Genomic DNA, 20209 nt, shown 5'->3' on the forward strand with positions numbered 1-20209 from the left:
GTCCTTCTTTCCAAGGCACATATTGGTATTTTTTCACCTTTCTTCCTTTATATATATAAAAACAATGGGAAAGGAAAGGTAACATCCTGTACTGCCAAATTTCTGAACAGAGACCAATTATTTTTATGCATAATGGCAAAGCTGGCAAAAAGACAGAGTGCTGTTTTCTTTTTGAAGTTTTCCTATAACAATTATGCATAAGTGAAATGAAGAATCAGTAATATTAAGAATGCACTGTGTAAGAGGGAGAGCCAGAAAATTCTTTTGCTTTTCTACCTGATGAAAAGAACTTTAAGTCCCACTCAAAGGTAATTTGGCACAGATGTCTAGATATTCAGTACATACATCTAGTTCTATAGCTCATGAAAAATAGTGAAACTTGCATCTTTTATGCAGTGTTTGCAAAATTCACTGCCATGGCTATTTAGACTAGATTTAGTCTCACCCGGCTTCAGGTGTGCATCCTTACCTGATGTAGTATCAGCTTCTTCAAAGTCAACAGAAATTAGACAGATCTGTGCAAGTGCTTTCCCACTCTCGACTACAAAGGGTGCACAACTGCCTTAAGAGAAAATGCCCAGTTTCAAAGAGTTACAAAAGACTTACACAATCTGGGGGGAAGAAGCACCTATGGCAGATAGTCTTAAAAGCCGCCTGATGTAGAAAGCAGGAACATGCATCCACTGACTGATTTTAGAAGCCCAAGAAATAGTTAGAGGTGGTTTTTCCTTGAAGTATCCACTTGGATGGCTAATGATTCTGAAATATGTTTCCTTCACAGCATTTATCCTCTCTCCTGTGCATACTGGGAGAAACCACAGTCTCTTCAGAGAGGTTAAATGACTCCCCCCACTACACAAGGGCTGAGAGCTCTCACAGTAGCCTGAACCCAAGTCACCAGAGCCTTAGGCTATTGTTGTCACCACTGCTCTAGACTTCATTTCAAAACACAGATTCTCTTCAATGAAATCACTGAACTTCAGCCTTCTCTGACATTAAGTGCCACACTGTATAATGGCACAGAGCACACAAAGATGATTCTAGCTGACTATCTCAAGTCCAAACAAGAATACATCAAACATGGCCTGGATTTTTTCCAAAACACCACAAGTGGGTGCATCCTCATTACAAGAGAAATTCTTGACAATTAAAGAGCAGTTTGCACATAGGCTACAGTGTAATATACATAGTCCCTAAAAACCAAGAAATCCCACCTAAACTAGGCATGAAAAGCGGCAACATAGGTCAAAACTTCTTTTGAAAGAACAATTTGTAAGCTACTGCACTCAAAGCCCAGATTCCCAACCCCCAAAAAATATCATAGCTACTGGCATCCACAAATACAAACCGAAGCTTCACACCAAGTTTTATGAATGTCACCAGAGATTGCACTCTATCACTTTCAGATTGAGTTTTGTTAGGTCATAGGTCCTGTCTTATTCATCCTCCTGAACTCCCCTGCTATTCAGGACCTTCTGGTTACTTGGTGAATAAAGAGAAATAGAGTTCCTTGGAGGCAGAATAAAAAAGCTCATAAAAACTATGGGTGCACTTTTTTTCTACATTAAATTTATACTGCAAGACACAAAGATGTGCCTCACATAGAAATGCATTGAAACCAGTTTTTTAACTATCAGCAACAGAAGATTTGCTCAATAGGATCTCTCTTTGAACCAGAGAGAGGATACCATAGAAGTTAACACCAGAAAGACGCAAGGGAATACCCTGACAATGGTACATTTCCTTTTACAAGTAGCAATAAGAATCTCTTACAGACAGTAATCCTTCTTGGTGCTTCCCAGGACAAATTACTCATAACCACATCCATACAGTTTATGGGAAGAAAACATGCAAGAGCCAACAAAGACAGTCTCAGAATTTCTCCATACAACTACTGGCAACCAGAGAAGCTCTCATTGTTTGTCAAAACTTTTCATTGTCTTCACTATTACCCTTTTCCTAAATCTTCAGCTCTTGTTTATAAATGCTTTTGCTCTCTCTCTCACCCCTAGCCTTCCCGCACCTCTCTTACAAAAGCCTATAAATCCAAACCACTTGCACACAACAGAAGGAGCATAACTCATACAAATCACAAGCCCTCACCAGAAGCAGCAACACCTGCTTGTGATGATGCTCTGTTTCAGAAGGGCCTCAGTCAGCCATTGCATCCATTCACACGTGAAGAAAGGGTTCAACTGTAGAGACTGACACAAAAAGCTGATCAGGACAACAACGTAAGAGTGTGGCAAACTCACCGTGAACCTCTTGGACACATTTTAGCTGACCAGAAGTCTGGCAGCTTGAATCAGTCTGCTGGTATTTACTATCTGGCTTTAAAAGAGACTATTAAGAATATCTCTTTAACTCTTATTTTAGGAGAAAGCTGTAATTCTTCTTTTGTTCATCAAGGTGAAGGTTCATAATTTGCTTCAAAAAAGGACTGGATACAAGTAACAAAATGCAGCCAGATTTCTTCCTTAAGGTCTGGCAGGAGAGGGGAATGAACAAAGATAGCCTCTTTCCCTGGACATGGCAGGGATGGGAGGAGAAAGAAATTAGAAACCTGATAGAGTGAAATGATACTTTGCTGCTCTGACAAAATATATAATGGACAACCATGACACAAGATTATGTTACTCCTGCCAAAACCTCTAGTAAAACAAAGATTCCTGACAGAGCCACACAACCCGATATCATGCACACACATCAGTAGCTGGAGTAATATTGAAACATTTTATTTTCAAGTCATCTGTGTGGAGTAAAGAAGGGGGAAAAGAAAATTACACCTGGGCTTTGGAAGGGGCTCTGCTCTGGGCAGTGACTCCATTCTAGGCTGAGCACATGAAGTCCCACCTCTATTCCTCTCTTCATCATGTTTCCCTGCTATCTTCTCCATTCCTTGCTATTGCCCTGAACATGGCCAAAAGCTGCTGAGAGCTGCCCAGTCACACCCACACGCTTCCCCTACCCTTCAGCCCGGGCACAAAGTGTGAGGGAGCCTGGCAGTGGGCAGGGTGCAGTACCTGTAAGCACAGTATGACCACAGCAAAGCTGAAGGAGCCCCAGGCCAGGGGACCCTAATGGACTTGGTACAAGGCAGCTCTGAGCAGCTTCAGAAAAGCTGTCAGTGAAGGTGGCACCTGCAGTGCTGCAGACTGGAGAAGCAGTTGTGAATGAGTGAACAGTCAAGTCATCTTTGGTCTTTCTTGAGTAAGAAAGGTCCTCACACCTGACCTAGGCAACTCTTACTAACAAGATCTGTTAATTTAATTTTTCTAACACTAAATGTCTCTTTCAGACTAGTCCTGGCTTTGATCCTATTAGGTTCCAAAGCTTCCACCTGTCCTTGCAACGTTCAGCCAACAATGAACGTTGTCCACAATAATGCAAAACACAATCAATGGCCACTGGAGTCCCACAGCCAGCTCCTGTTTTATATAAATTAATTTCTTAGGAAGTGAGGGTGAAGCAGTGAATCTTAGCAAGTCCTCAGCACACTTAGAGTACAGTGTGCCACTCAGCTGTATTGCCCTGAATTAGGAAAATGTTACGAGTCAGTTGTAATTGCTCTGTCAGTTTGATCTTTGCACATCACTCACCTGTACAGACATGCTGGTATAAAGCAGCACATCTTCTGCATATTTATATAATTTTGCATTTGAGCACTAGCTGAATTGTAATTCCTGTGTTAAATAACTTGGAATAAAGGGAGTGAATGTTGTAAAACCAGAGAAACTTGCTACATCAACTTACCCTAACAAGACTTCTCTTCCCTTAACAGTAATTACTGTAGACTAGCACTTAAAGCCCACTTAGAAATTCCCTTATATTTAAAAACTAATAATCCACAGATCCTAAATCCCTGACTCTTCACATTTCCTGTAAGCTGTGATATTTGCTTTTTGGTGATGGTAGGCAATATCAGGTTTGGTTTGTTTGGTTTTTTTAAGAATGGAAGAGTTGTATTTCCACTAGCTCTCCTTAATGCTTTTTCTAAGCTTATAAATCAACACCTCTTGTATACATCAACTAAATCCAGAGTGTTGCAGTCTTCCCTATCTTTAAAACACCAACTTTCAACATAATGCTATATCTTCATCTGAAAAGGTTTGCTTTAAACACAGGAGGAGCAAGCCAATTAACAAAAAAATCTTATTTAGTGCTTGAGAAGCCAGTCATGTCATAGCCTTTTTGAAAACCATACTTCTGTTAACTTTAACCAAAAAAAGCCACCCCACATGACATAGCTAATTAGTGTGTTTAATTGTTGCAATCCTTACATGCACACACAGCGGCTGCTCTATTTATCACAATCTTTGCCAGGAAACTGAACAGGTTTCCATACGTTTTTAGCCAAACCCACTACAAGAGCATTTATTTTACAAAGCAAAAACAAAGTTAAACACCCACCTACACCATCATGGTTTAAGCTAAAGGAGATTGTAGTTTGAACTGGAAGCAGCATTTACCATCCTGTAAAGAATACTTAATAGATAGAGAATTTTCTGTAAAGCTGTTCTAATTCATCTCAGATTGGTTCCATAAGCCCCTGATATTGATCAAAAGTTTCCAGTTAATTCAGCACTACATGAATCACGTTTTCATTGTCATTCAATAGCACAGTGTCAATTCTTCACATCCCGACATAACTTCTTCATCCAGAGATATTGAAACAAATATTTACAAAGGAAGGCAACTATTGCCTGCTATAGTAAAGGTTAACTGAGAATTATCAAGAATTGGTGCTAAATACTTTATATCAAAGATCCATTGAAATACACAGTGTCCAATACAGAGGTAAGTAAGAAAATATTAGTAGCAGTGGTTTCCAAAACTTCTGCCCTCTGGAATTTTATCCAGTTGCAACCCCTAAACAGAACAATAACGAAGTGAGCAAGCTCTCGATATTAAGCTTTTCTGTAATTTTTTGGAAAACAAAAAGCCTCATTTCAGCTTCCTACACTAAAAGCATCACAGTTCATAATTTATAGGTATTCTTTATACTTCATCCAGTAGAGATATCCCTCCACTCTCATCCTTGTAGGTAAATTAAAGCTTAGATTATGTATAATAGTATAAAAAATGCTTTAGAGGAGTTCTCACTTGCTGAGTGTCTGGTAAGGTTAGGTGCACAGCTTCAAGACATTCCAGTACATACTAGGTCCCATATTTGAAGGCTTTAGTTCAGCAGGTTTATTTTTGGCTTTGTATATTAGTCCTCCCTCTTTCAGACTAAGGGAAGGAGAGAAAGCTTCCAATAGTAAATAGCGCAATGCTCTTTTGTAAAGTTTCTCCACCTGGATACATAAGTGAAAAGGGAGAATTATGTTCCACCATTCACCAGCACTACATAGAAATTCATCGTTCACACAAGTCTTTCCCAAAACCATATTCACGGGGGGGGGTGGGGGGGGGAGATGAAAGCTGCACACTTGTTAATGTTCCCAAAAGAACTAAAATAGGACAATGTGTAGTGGGAATCTTTTTGGCTTGGACAATATTAGATGTCAAATTCACCAAAAACTTGAAGGCTCAGCCTCTATGCAGACCTTGTGCCAGGGGGTGCCTAGTGAAAGCTTCACCTATGGAGATGATGAAATAAGCAAGCCAGGGATCTAGAGCCCTTGACATACCCCACCATCCTGCTGGCAACCTGACAGAAGAACAATTATGTGTCCTTCAAAAGGAAAGAAAATCAGAAGGTTGGCAATTTTGCCCCAGTGACTTATATATATATATATATGTATATATCTAACATTTAAAAGGTGATAAGAATTCCCTGGTCCTGTAAACAATACCATCCACTACAATGAGGATGGAACCTTAGAGCAGCAAAGGAAAGAAGACTCTACCATCTTCAGAGATGTGAATATTTTTGGTGGAAATGAAAAAAATTTGAAAGGTCTAAGCATAAAGCTTCCAAATTTAAAATTATCTTAAACCTTGAAAAGAAGATGCATCCCCCATTCTGCTTATTGCTTAAAACTGTCTTCTTGGGTTAGGGTAAAGATGCATTGGGTGAGAACACTACATTTGTAGCTTACAAGTCTACCAAAGAGTTTCACCTTTCAGGGTTAGGGGAGCACAGCAATGTTATACTAACTTGTACAGAAACAACTTCCCCTTTTGTTTCATTTGACCTAACATTGATCTTTATTTTTCAGGTGTATTTAGTCCCAAAACTCAAATTATACAAAATAAAAGATACCAACTTCAGAAACTTCCAAATTTTCCTTTCTGGCGCTAGGGAATAAAAATATAAGAAGTCAGTTTTTTAAACAAGTCTCAACTGACAAAATAATCAAAGCATATTTACTGTTTAAAATTCACAACTGGGCCGTTTTTCAGTTCTAACAAACTAATAAGTCTTTTTGGGATCACGTTATAATTACGGCTTCTCTCTCTTATTCCCAATACCCCTGATGCCATGCAGGCTACTCTTTGACAGGTTTCACACATTTCTAAAACCAAAGCTTGGAGGTCTCTAGCAGTATTCTGGCTCATCAGATCATTTTTGTCTTATGTCCAAACCTGAGGAAACTGTGGGGAAAAGTGTGCGTAGGGTCTTTGAGCACAGGGTATTGGGAGGTTTGGTTACAGGTCACAAGAGCCCAGAATAAGCATGTCTTCTACAGTAATCTTTGTATTTAAAAGAACACCAGGAGATTAAATCTCCCTGTCTCCTAAAAGTGTGGGTGGAGTAGTTTTTTGTTTTGGTTAGAATGATGGGGTTTTCTTTTTTGATTTGTTTGCTTTGGTGGGGTAGTCTGTTTGGGGGTTTTATTTGTTTGTTTTTAATCTTTTTATGTTCCTTTATGTCATTTCCTCTAAACCTACTAAAGATTTTAAGACATAAAGGGAATTCAAGGACAGATGATGAAAGTGATTAGAGGCTTAGAAAGACACACATAGGAGTAGGGATTATTAAAAAGTCTGTCTCGCTTATAGAGAAGATGAATGGGAGGGATCATAAGAAAGACATGGAAAATGAGAAGAAACTTTCCACAAAATGCCTTTTTATCTGCAGAAAGCAAGCCAGTTTTTGTATTCTTTTTTTAGTGTAAGCCTTTTGTATGTGTGATCATGTAAGAATTAAATCATCCAGAAAAACATGGATTCTGCTGCTAGTCTCACTAAGGCTGAAAGAACAAGAAGATTGAAATTAGGCTTCTCTATTTGTTAATAAACAAACCACACCTGCTCCGTGTAAGGTTTTTGTGCTTGTTTGTTTTAAATAAAGGAAGGATTATTACAATTTACAATACAAAATAAGTATGTTTTCCACTAATAAGTAGAAAATTCTGAATAGGCTCCAATGTGCAAGAAATCAATTGAGACTTCCTGTGTCTCTCTCTAATGCAGCTGGTATTTCTTAAAAGCAAGAAGACTTCTGCATAGACTTCTGATAGGATGCAGTAAAGGAATTTATGTGTTTTAGTTGTACTAGAAAAGGATTTTTCTCCTACAAAGTCATACATATGAATTTATAGCCCTGATAAAATGCAGAGTATTCTTGTTCAGTAATATCAAGAGTGAAGAACAATGTCCTGAGCAGCAGATTAAAAAAAAAAAAAAAAAGGCTTTGAAAGGCAGTCCTGACATAGTCCTCTTGAAGCAAAAGTCAACACAGTGAGGCACGGGTTAGCATAGCCAGGCTAGTTTGAGCATCAGGAATGTTAACTATTGCAATGACATAGGCCTCTGCATGACTTACTGATCAAGAAATACCTTGTAGCCAGAATCTGGACAGCCTAGTCTTCCACAATACTTACTGCAAAAACAAGACCCTTAAGAAAGCCCTAAGATACTTTTAAAACTGCCCTGCAAGCTACATTCCAGCAACAGCAGTACTTGGGTCCTGACAACTAAAAATGCAACTGCTGTTCCCAAATCTTGTCCTACTTCATATCTTAGGTCCTGATTTTGAATGTTTTTCAAAGATTTGTATTTGTATTTGAAGTGTTGCAGGAAATCAATTAATAGTGGATGTTAAGTGCAGTGAAGATGCAGCAACATTAGCAGAGAGGACTGGAAACATTTTGTGTGGCTGTAATGTACACAGATTCCACCTGTGCCACCAGAGCAAACTCCAGTAATCCAGATTATACTGACCAGGTACTATTAGAAAGGAGAGGCAGGAAAAGTCTTCTGGAAGGGCATCCTTCTGACAGTTGGAGATGGATGATTTTCCAGAACTAAGGCAACCACATAGCTATAAATCTATACGCACCACATAAAAGCAGAACTGTAAGGCAATAATTCCATTACACTTCAAGCAATAGTGGTTTTATGCCCCACTCAGTACTGACATGCACAGCATAGCTGGACTCTCTCGTGATTCATCCAAGGAAGAGAGAACAGCCTCGTCCTCAAAATATTTGGCCTTCAGCAGCAGCAGTGACTCTCCTAAGTTAAGAGTGACTCAACTGTACTTCAATAAAGTATTTTCTCTCTTTCAGCCACTGGGAACTTCACACAAAATGTGATATACGGAGAGTTACTGGCAGAATACAGGATTATCTTACACTTCAAATGGTCTCAAAGAAGAAGGCATTGAACACACCTGTTGCTATACACTGAAGAATGTTTTTGGCTGCAGCAAAAATGTTTAAATCCGTTTCCCCTCAGACTCTACCATTTACAAACCCAGAAGGCTATATTCACAGTAAATTGTTCTAGCACTTCTGCAAACCGAATTTAATGATGCCTTCCTACAGTATAAACAGCAGCAATTTTGGAACTCTCATTTTACCAGTCCAGAGAGAATGTGTCCCCTTCTCATAAGAAAAATCCTTAGCTGGGCTTGAAATACATGTGCAGTAACCTATAAGGTGGAGAAATCCTTTAAAACCCACCCACCTAAAAACTCTACTCAGTAGCCTGTGTTACACAGACTATGAGATCCAGCTTCTGCTTTGACACCTCTCTTTCCCCCAGACTTCATTAAAAAGATCTCACCCTACTTCCAGCATGTCCTATCCCACAAACAAATCCAGCTCCAAGGCATTCTTCACACAGCAAGTCTCCCTAGTCTGTTCAGGCTCCCAAGAACTCTCCCACCAGCTTTGTATTGTTGTGTTCATGCACTGCATTGTTCTTCTCCATCCATGTTTGGGAATGGCAGCTTTAATTTCAGCTGCTCTGAAGATTTTTATTCACTCTCTAAACAAGAAATATCATTCTACTTTCTTGCTTTTTTCTATGCAATACCTCCAGTTCTTGCTGTTCCAGTGCATGACCATTTCTACCCCAATGGTTAAGGCAGTAAGAGAAATGTTGAAGTTATCCAGGCAATTTACCCAGGAAAAATTCCAATTTGTCTGGACTAAGCCTTACCACCATCTGGAACATACAACATGCTGCTACCATCCCTAGCAATTATCTTACAAGTGATATCTGACACAACTTGTAAAGCCCAAACCCAGGAGCATTACAATTACATACAATTCTAAACTTGTAGAGAGTTATATTTCTAGTTCTCATGGTCACAGGAAGGGAAGGAGATGCAATTCAGATTAAAAGAAATCCAAAATCTGAAGATCAATGCTTTTATAAAATTGCCTTAAACATGAGATTTTTTTTTTTAATTCAATACGTAAGTACAATAAGCAACACAGCATTAGCCATGATGTTTTATGCTTTTAAGAAAATCAACTAGACTACAGCTACTACAATTAAGTTTAACCCTTAAATATGTCAAAAATTATGAAGATATGCAACTTTTCTCCAGGGCCACACTTAGCTACGTGGTACACTAATCTTACAGCAAGATCAAAGAAGGAAAAACTAATCAGTTTAAGTTTCAACAGAGAAAAACAAAAGAAATGCATAACATTTTAAACTCCATTATGGCTAGCATGTGTATCTACCTTACAGTGTGAAGAGCATTGTAGACTCCAGTAGTAACACTACAGTATATAGGGCTACCTATTTTTAAAACATTGCATTATTCTGAAGCAATCTGAATCACAACATCTCCTTTCTATCACTGCCAATTGATGGGCTGGAGGGATGGAAAATACTGCTAATGCACAGTACAGGAAAGTAAAATCCCCAAAACCTTTACCCCAGTCACACCCTAGAAAAGATCTTCCTTCACAAATAGTTGATTCTTACATTTCAAACCAGAAAGGTCATTTGTTGTTAGATGCAAGATAGCACAGAAAACAGAATTTCTGCCGATATCCCAAGTCAGCTAGAGAAACCTCTTTTTTCCTTCTCTGCAGCTCATGGGAAGTAGGGGCCACTTTTGTACATGTCTTTGAGCTGAGCATTTAGGCAAGAATTTTAAACTAGAAAGCCAAGTGCATCCATCAACAGAACGCTTACCATAAAAGCCATAAATACATGAAAGGAACATAAGCTTTGCCTAGACATGTTTATGTTTACATATATCATATGAGCAATACATACAAATAAAGAAAGATGAACTTGTAATGAGACTATAAGAAAAACTATTCCATGAAGCCATACATCATGGATATATAGTATATTCTTACTTTATCCCTAGAACACACAAGTGCACTTTTTCTGTCAAGTTCCATTCCTGCCACAGCGCTCTTGTAACTTCATAAAAGGAACCATAATATTTCTCTGCTGCCAGATACAATCACCTGCTCCAGAGTTTATTAAACAAACCTTGAGATACAAAACGAAACCCCAGTATTCACCACTGTGATCAAGACACAGAGTCACTGCATTAAATCATCAGCGTTGTTGACTCTGGTGAGTAAGTTCTCTATTACACTTGTATCCCTCTAGTTTCGATTTGGGATATACCTTGAACACTGGTTTCTATTAAGTCAACAACCAGTTTCATTTCATTTTCCTATAGCCCAAAGTGTTCAGAGTATGAAATATGAAAGAATCACATAGGAAAAAAGCCTTCCCTTTAGATCGTCAAGATAGCAAACGTGGAGACCTCACGGGGAACGTGCTGCAGGTTTGGCGGCTGCCTCTCAGAGCTCCGCACTCAAACCCCGCGGGCAGCCCCAGCACCATCACCTCCCCGGGCCGCCTGCTCTGCCGTGCCTTACCCTCGTCTTGCGGCGCCGGTGCCGCTCCGGGTCCGAGTACGTCCTGTCCACGGCGAGCGCCGTGTCGCTGCCCGGCATGCTTGCGCTGGTGCTTGTGCTGCTGTTCGCTGCCCAGGGCCGCCCAAGCACCAGCCCCGCGGCAGCGGGACTGAGCGGGATCGGGATCGGGATCGCGGCCGCCGCCGAGAGGGAGCGCCGGGCACGCCCCGCCCGCACAGCCCCGCCCGCACCGCGGCCGCTCCGCTGCTCCCCAGCGGCACTGCCCGAGCAGCCCCGCCGCGCTACGGCTCCCGCCGCACGGGGCGAGCCGGCCGGCTGCCCACGCATTTCATGAAGGCGGAATGAAGGTGCGAGAGGAGAGAGCTTAGTCAGAGAGACTGGGCCTGAAGTCCCTTAGTTTGTTTAATTTTCAAAGCCATGGTGTCTGAGGGTACAGCAGCAGCTGGGACACGATGATGTCCCAGAGGCAGGGCTGGACAGAGCAGTGACAGTGTCGTTCCTCCTGCTCACAGCCGCTGGTTTGTGTCCGATCCAGCTCTTGGGGGGAGTTACCATCAAGCAGCCTCTACTTCTCTTAAAACAAATCTAGACCCTGTGGCTACAATGAAACATCACAAAACACAGAAAATCCTAAAGGTTCGGAAGTCTAAAGGAGAAATAAAGGAAGAAACCAGAAGTATTGTGTTGTCAGTTTTGGACAGACTCACTTGTAAGGTTTTGACTTTGGTAGCCTAAGGTACCCTGGACACAACTGAGCACTGCTGCTTGAAAGCCCTTGTCATCTAGAGGTTTTCAAAATAAAATGGTATAAACATTCTGTCAAACCAACTAAATAATCAGGGCTTGCATTTTCCAAAGTGGTCAGTGGAGCACGGCAGCCAATTCAGCCTCCTTTTCTGCACATTACACATGTGAAGAAAATCCTTCAATGTCCTGGCACAGAGGAGCTTCAAACCATACATGTGAATGCTCAAGGAAAACTTGTTTTCCAGGGCCTGTGTTATGCCAAGGTACTTAAATTCCTAAGAGTTGAGTGGAGTTTCTGAGTGATTTTCACATTTATCTTCAGCCTTTTTATGCTGAGGAATGCATTTAAGTGACATTAACACATTTTAACCCACTGAAAAGTGTAAGTAAAATAGTGTTTTATAATCACTAAGTTGAAGAGGAAATGTACTTCTTTTCCCTTCTGGAATAAACAGAATTGTTGAGTTACCTCCTCTAATCATTACTCAAGTAAATCTGGAGCTCCTTCAAGTCCAACTCCCTTGCATGAGTAGCAGGACTTCACCTTTTAGGTACAGTTGTTATTGTGCTCATGCATGACTCACACTGCTTTTCTTCTCTAGTTGGAGACAGCAACAGTCCCAAGGCATGTGGGTATATAAACATACATAAATATCAACAGAGCTAACTATTCTAGGAGGAGCTTGCAGCTTTAAGAAATATTTTCCTGTCACCATTGGTTTCTTTATTGGAATCATACGTTCCAAGACAACACTACTGTCAGAAGGTAATTATCTGACATGAGGGCCTGCTTGGTGTTTTCAAGTAATGAGGTTTTCATAAATTAAAGACCTGGAATTCCAAAATAAAAAGAAATACTAGACCTCACCTTCTTGGCAGGTGTTTCTCCTTCAACTCTAACACCAGTTTTAACAAAGTTATCCCAAAGTAAACAATGAGTGGGTTTACTAAAGGAAGCACTGTTTTCCTAATGCAGTTTTCAAAGTAACCAAACTAACACTGGATACTGCACATGGGTGGTGACTTGCCACCCTTCCTATACTTCTTATGGAGCTGAATGAGTTAGATGAAGTTAAAAGGCTGCTGGGAAAAAAATGGAAATGGAAACTGCTTTTTCAGTCGTTCAGCTCAGACATGACATTAATTAATGTGCCAGAGGGTGAGCAACTCTGGAGGCAAAAGTGAGGAAAAAATTAAATAGGCAAATTTTGTGCCTATTGGAGTTGGAGTTGGCTTGGAGTTTTCACTGAAGGAACAATTGCATATTTGCAAACAGGAATGTGTGGTTTCCAGCACCTAGGATGAAACATGCTTATTTCCTCAGAAACTTTTAAGGTTTTTTTAAAGACTTGCCAGATGTAATTGATCAAAGCATAGAAGGGGTAAGCAGCTGGAGTAGGGACACATAAAACACTTCAACTGCTTGATGTTTTGGTAATAGAAGGCTTATTATAAATCATATTTTATTCAAAAGTTTAAGGGTTTTATTTAAATATCAGCCTTATTTAAATAGTACCAGCAGACTAGCCACAAAATGGCAAAACTTCTCTTCAAGATAAAAAGAGGCAGAAATATGCAATATATATTTAGATGCAGTATTAACATACATACTACTATATTTACAAAGAAAGCTCTGTCCTAATGTAGCCTCTAAGAACAGAACATAATACACTTGGTCTCATAAGACCCCAGTGTTGCATTAGTCACACCTTCCAACCAAGCCTGTGGATCTGTTTGCTCGGGCACTGCTCTCAGGGGTGCATACCAGCAACAGCAGCTCCCAGATCCTGGGCCAGCAGCAAAAGCCCTGGCACTGGGCTGTTCCTGGAGGAGCTGTGACCACAGGACAGCAGGCTCAATTAGGAACAATTGCTGCACACAGCAGCAAGTCACAGTGGAGGAGAAATAGCTATTTGAGTGGAGGCACCTGTCCCACAGGTCAGAAACTCGTTCTACACAAGCTGAATTAGGAGACATTGTCATTTTGACAGTCTCTGCAAGTGCCATGTCTCAATAAATAGTTCTTTTCATATGTTGGAGTTAAATCACCCTTGTCTTCAGAATTTTTGTCAAACTGTGGTGCAACACAATTCTCTGAACAAAGGCTGCTCTTTTCCCCCTTTACCATTCCTTCTCACACACATGCCATTAGGTCCTTCCTGGGCTGGAGCAGGAGCATATTCTTATCCTATGGCACATTTGCAGGATGCATTTCATTTGGCTGAACAAAGACCAACTGCCCTGCTCTTGCACACACAGGTGGTTTGTACAGTTCTCCTTCCCCACTCCAAAACAGAGATATGATGCCCTGAACATGGCAGAATATTGTACAGCACAGTACTACTGACAGCTTCGCTGGGTACTACTCTCACTGTTATTTTCAAAAGCCCACAGAGCTTAAATAAGTGTTCTTCCCACACACTGCACCTGCTCTCAACTGAACCTTCACTCTACTAAAGCATATCCTTCCAGATACTAGTAGGAGCATGAGGCTGGAGTCACAGTGACATAGATAGAAATCGTAGCCCAAAGATTAATTCTCTTGTCCTTTGTTCATCTCAGAAGGTATTTTAAAAATTAATTTTTATGGCTTAAATTAATGATAAAGGTGTTAAATCATTCTGGCAATCCATTCTGCCAGTTTTAAAGTTCAAATACCTCAAAATCCCTCACTGAATGCCCAGCTGTCATTGCCCATCCTTTTCCAGTCCTTTTCCTCACTTCAGCACGCTGGCAGGGTCCACAATGCTTAACTCTAGGTATTTGCATTATTTTGCCTACCTTTTTTAAGTGACCTTTTAAAAAGTGATCCCTATTAGGAACAGAAGATCTGGTTAGACTTAAGATGACTGTACAAAAGGGTGTACACCACTGTATTTGGTTTTTGGAGAGACAGACATCAATGTTGCATTTGCCTGTATTGACACATTTTAGGGAAATCAAATCTCTGGAGGTGAGGCAGAGGCACTGTTCAAAGGAGGCCTGTCAGCTGGAGCCTGAGCTTTCTGGAGATGATTCCTGTCTCACTCGTCCCTTCAGGAGCTGCATCTTTGCCATCTATTTCTTGCCCCATAACCATGTGTAATGCTTGCACAGCAGACACTGCACTCTCACCTGCAAGCCATAAATTATCCATACTGACTTATGCATAGGCCATGGAGGGAGTAGAAGCGCCAGTGGCGCTTGTGGGATTGCCTAGCAAAATCCAACTCCCACACAATGTAATCCCCTCAACAGTGCCATGCACACACACTGGGAAGTAACAGAAAAAAAACCCAAACAAACCTTTACAGAGGTAGAAGACAAGGAAACTCTTTCATTAGGAGGCTGGCTCAATGTTTGGCCCCATTCTCTTTCCATTTTTTTCCTGAATCTGGATCTTGGCAATTTACTTTATTTCTTTGAATTTCCACTACCCTATCTGTAAAAGGAGGATCCCCGCACATCTTTCTCATGTAGAGAACCTTGTGCCTCCCAGCAATTATAAGTTCTATTATTAAATTTTATGTTCTGATGATCGTGGGGAGAAATTAAATATCTAATGTCAAAAGTATGTTGGCAAAGGTGCAATCAGGAAGAAGGCGAAGGTCCCTTTTCCCACAATGGTAACATCTGTAATCTAAACAGGATACTGGGGTTTCTTTTGAGAGACTTTTTGACTTGCCATCCAAATCTTTTTCCAAGAGCTTTCAGCAACCAGCCTCCAGGGAAAGGGTCTACGTGAAAAGGGACCGTTAGCGTCATTTCCAAGTCTGAGGGCAAGTGGGATAGTGCTCAGTGACATTGGTCTTCCAGTTAGCCCTGAGTGCACTGTCACAGCTCTCAGTTCATCTGCCAAAGCATGAGCCTTTCACACCCACAGCAAAGGAGATGCTCTGCTTGTTTGTACCCAGCACAAACTACCAAGGGATCACACTAAGAGTTGCAGACTGTGTTACCAAGCTGTGATGTGCATTCAGAAGATGTTGATGAACATCCAGATATCAAACCAAAATTTTTAATCCCCCCTTCTCCTACCCTTTACTCTCCTGATTAAGAAATGTTTTGTCTGTGTTCACAATAGAATAGCTCTTGACACTCTGTGAGTATGTATTGTCTACACAGTAAAAAATTGCAAAACAAAGGCTTTTTATTAGTGACACGCACTTATAAGGGCATGAAGTATAGAGAAGCAAGTGAAAAATTCCAGTTCAGGGTAACAGAAATTCTTCTTCCTTTCCCCTGCATACTATTGTGTGTCCCTTGCTGTGTGATGAGAGGCAATTTCAAACCTTTTCCGTGCTCTCATACAGCCTAGGAAAATTCAGCTACATAAATCCCCACTGCTGCTGCTAAGTGATAGTGCAAACAGTACCTGCAGGACGGTGGCAGTTTTGCATTTCAAATGCTGTGAATGAGAGCCACCTTTGTAGCAGACTGAAATGCCAACTGTTCTGTATACCCAAGAACTTGCCTGGAGCCCAGCTATTTACTTTAAAGATAAATGTTAAAGATAAATGTCCATGTTGCAGAGGCAAGTACAGAATTCTCCCTCTAGCGATGTGAATGGTTGCTGCTCACAGCTCACAAATTTTCATCAGCCTCTTATTATGTGATGTGGCCATCTGAGAATAAATGTATGCAGCCTCTTTGTCCCAAATCAGCCACTTTGACATTGTCACAAGGCATGCAGGACCAACAGCTGTAGCCTGCTGGCACATAGAGGTGTAATCCCTTCCAAAACACAAATATGAATTTGCATCCAAACCATTCAGGCTGCTGCCAGAAGACAACCAGCCTGAATCTCCTATTACTGCATATTCTGGTGCTTATATCAGTACGATGTTTTATCTCAAATCAAAACAAGCACACTAGACATAGCCCATGAGAGCAAGAACTGCTTTTGGAATGTGCCACCCTAACCCACCCTACAAGCAGCAGTGCCTGCAGTCCCCCTGAAGTGGCATGTAACTAGGTAGCTGACATCTGAGCTACTAAAGGCTCTGTAAGTTAATACACTACAGCTTTCACCCTACTGCTCTGTGGTCACAGCTGCACAGAATTCCAGCTCAGTTTGTGGCTGAGGGCTGCACACAGAGATAGCAGACAGTGCTGGATTGCAACCTGTCAATTTTTTTTATCTATTAAGTACATAGCATGGTGGCAGTTCTGTATAAGTTATGTCACACTAAATGTGTGACATTGATTGTTTCTATATGAAGAGACAATGTCAAATGCAGGATTAGGACTTGTTTGCCAGTCAACCAGAAAACACAGATGGGTTATGAGAGGACAGAAAAATTAATGATTATACAAAAAAGCCTACACCTTCCTGGTAAGAGTTGTTATGATGTAGCCCTTTGAGTTTTACTACAGTGAATCTCTGTCTAGAGAGATGCAAGTTACAGGGACATGAAGCTTAAATTGCCTCACCAGTGTAAAAGCTGATCAACTACAAGTCATCTAACTGTGCTTCTGCTAAAAGTAATTCAATGTTACATGGAAGCTTTCCTTCAAAACCAGGAGAACCAGATAAAAACAGAGGAGTCTTAGCTCGGGTACCTGATGAGTTAATTGGACATTAATCAAAGCCATTAGATAAATATGGTTAAGAGCCTATTTACAGTAAACACAGTAAAAACCAAAAGCTCCTTCCAGTTTACTTGTCAATCTGCCAGACCTAAACATTCAATTCTGTTTTGGGTGACAGAGACTTCAAAGACTAATATCAACCAAGCAGAAAAGCTCAAATGCCATGATGTTTAAACTGGCATAAATTTTTCAAGTGCCTCATTTCAACAACAAATACTTTAAAGGCAATAAATTGCAAAAAAAGCCCAGCACAGCATATTTCTCTTATATTAAGTACATGGGTATCCATTATTTTGCAAGTATCCAGCAACACACTCCTTTTACTCATCTGAACATAACAATATGTCAAGAAGCCAATTCTGGGTTGGATAGTTTCCAATGAATAAAGTATTTGCTTTTTTTTGCCTTTTTTTTTTTTTTTGGTATTGCTAACAGATATGACATTTGTTTTCTCTTCATATTATTATGTTTTTAATGGGAAAAATACAGGTCCATTGATCAAAGTCCTGCCAATTGCTTCAGAATGCAAGGACAGAATACAAGCTTCATAACTTCCTGCAGGTTAATACTCATTCTTAAAAATATGAAAACTGCAACACCTATATGCATATGTTCCTGCACTTGACTATATGGCTTTGAATATTGGAATCACATTTTAGATTGGAATTTAGATTTAGTGAATTTAGGCATGAAACTATTTGACCATGGAGGCAATCCATAGGATTTAACAGAATTGTTATTTTTTGCCATCTGGGTGCTATTAGACACTTCAGAATAGTCTATAAGTTATTTGAGCAGAAAAAATAAACAACCGTGCTTTTTAAACAATATTAATATTCATTCTTTGGGGGTTTTAAAAATCTTGATTTAGTGAGGTATTATTCATTAGAAAATTTGGGGGACAATTTTTGACAAATTGAAGCCTTCTGAAGTCTTCATTCTTATATAACCAGGGAATTACATGAGATATCACGCTGTATGATTTTCTTATCCTTGGGGCCTCAGTTTAGCAGGAATACATAAGCAGAAGCTTATTTTGCAGTATGTTTGGAAACAGTATGAACACAGCAGAGTCCTAGTACTACAGGGGGAGTTTCCCCTGAATTTCCATTACAGGAAAATGTTATAGCATGAGATCACTAGAAAACAGAAAAGTGAAGACACAGCTTTTCCCAATAAAAATTCCTATTCTGCTATATAGCAATACAGTTTTCTGGAGCAAATTTAATGCCTTTTTCCCCAACATAGCCATAACCAATCTTTACTTACGAGAATTTTATATATGAAGGGTAGGATTTCTTTTTCTTTACTAATACAGCTATGCCAATGAAGCATTTATACACAAAGCAATCCTAGGCAACAAAAGCAAAGAGAACCTCAGTGCCCACAGACACTTGACAGGACAGGAGAAGACACCTTGCAGCAGACAGTTAAAAAAACCAAAAAGAACCCAAACCAGCTTTGGCAGCAGGGTTTGGATTGGTCTGATATGGAGGTTTGCAAAGTAGTTGCCTCTGCTTGAGCTACGAGTAGCTCCCCACTCCTGTTTTGTAACTACCTCAGACTAACAATTTTACAGATATCAGAATTTTCAAGCCCAGAATAAAGGAATAACTTTATCAACAAAAATCTCACAGACAAATACTTGTATATCAAAAATGAGGAAAAAGTGGTATAATTATAAGCCTACCAGTGAAACTGCTCTTTTACAACCTTCCCTTAAATTTATTTGTGTTTGTATGTGTATCTCACACATATACACAATCAGCCGTATCAACAATTTTATTTTAAGTATTATAAGGGGAGAAATGTAATATTCCAGCTTGTTTGTTCTGCTAATACAGATGATTTCATGTAGGTTTTGAAACACTTGTAAATTAAGAGTCTCAGTAGAAAGTATTGGTGCAATATATAAACTAATAGCAGTATAAAGATCACAAAAGCAACAAGGTATGTATCATAAGCAATAAAGAGTCCTAGGGCACAGACATACGAAAGTTACAACAAAGTAACACAGCCAATAAGAACTCATAGTGCATAAATTAAGACAAAGCCTTCAGAAAGAAGTGGTATCACAAAGACATAGGACCTGACAGGTTCTGCTTTGCAACTCTGACCCTCACCAATTCCAGTGATTTTCAGCATTTCAAGCACACAGGTCTGATTCAACTACAAAACAACAGATTACATTCTTCATTTACACTCACCAAAATTTTGCATTTCTTGCAATGAAAGGTTGTCTTTTTTCTAAACAATATATTTTTTCACATTTTCTGTCCTTTGAGATATCATATAATAAACCTCTCCCAGTTTGAAAATTTAACAGGAAAATGTTATTAAAAATTGTTTTTCATTTCTGCCACAAGTTTTCACAAAAATAACCTACCATTTTTCAGCAGCTCTGTTTTGTTACACTGGAACTCTGGGCATGGTTTGAGGATTTGCTTGAGCTGAAAGGCTAAGGTTCTGCCTTAGTTGGTGAGCAAAGTCGTGCTGATCACACGCCTGCAGCCCTGCTGACTGCACAGCGAGTAGCAGGCAGCAGCTCAAAAGGGTGCTCTCCACCTACTCCCCTTTCCTAGATGAAGGATTATCCCAGCTACAGGTGGGGCCTCCCTGGCACAGCCACCAGCTGACATCAGCGTCCTTGAATTTATGGCCATGGGAAGGTATCCGAGGCCTCGGGGCCATAAAAAGGAATGGCTGCTTGGTGATATCAGCGTGGAAGCAACCCATGCAAGCTGCCCACAGGCAGTAACTTAGGCAGAGGAGTATTCAGACTATGTATTTAAGCTGCAACAAAAACCACTGACTGCTTGGATGACACAGTTCATCAGGACTGATGGCTGGCAGCC

General features: G+C 40.2%; 1 protein-coding gene across 6 annotated transcripts in view; it reads right to left on the bottom strand.

The window, feature by feature from the left end:
• TMCC3 (transmembrane and coiled-coil domain family 3) overlaps window positions 1-20209 on the bottom strand; it is a 135185-nt gene that overhangs the window by 32611 nt on the left and 82365 nt on the right. Inside the window, exon 1 of one of the 6 annotated variants that reach the window (XM_085046692.1) lies at window positions 19741-19916. The exons of 4 other annotated variants lie outside the window; for them this stretch is intronic. In XM_085046692.1, coding sequence (XP_084902818.1) covers window positions 19741-19743 — 3 coding nt within the window. In that variant the 5' untranslated portion in view covers window positions 19744-19916. Of the gene's footprint in view, window positions 1-11036; window positions 11230-19740; window positions 19917-20209 lie in introns of those variants that run through there. One more of the 6 variants, XM_085046679.1, reaches the window with a different exon arrangement.

Source organism: Lichenostomus cassidix, chromosome 1Aa, assembly GCF_008360975.1.
Source record: "Lichenostomus cassidix isolate B80296 chromosome 1Aa, HeHo_3.0, whole genome shotgun sequence".
In the NCBI taxonomy this organism is placed as follows: Eukaryota; Metazoa; Chordata; class Aves; order Passeriformes; family Meliphagidae; genus Lichenostomus; species Lichenostomus cassidix.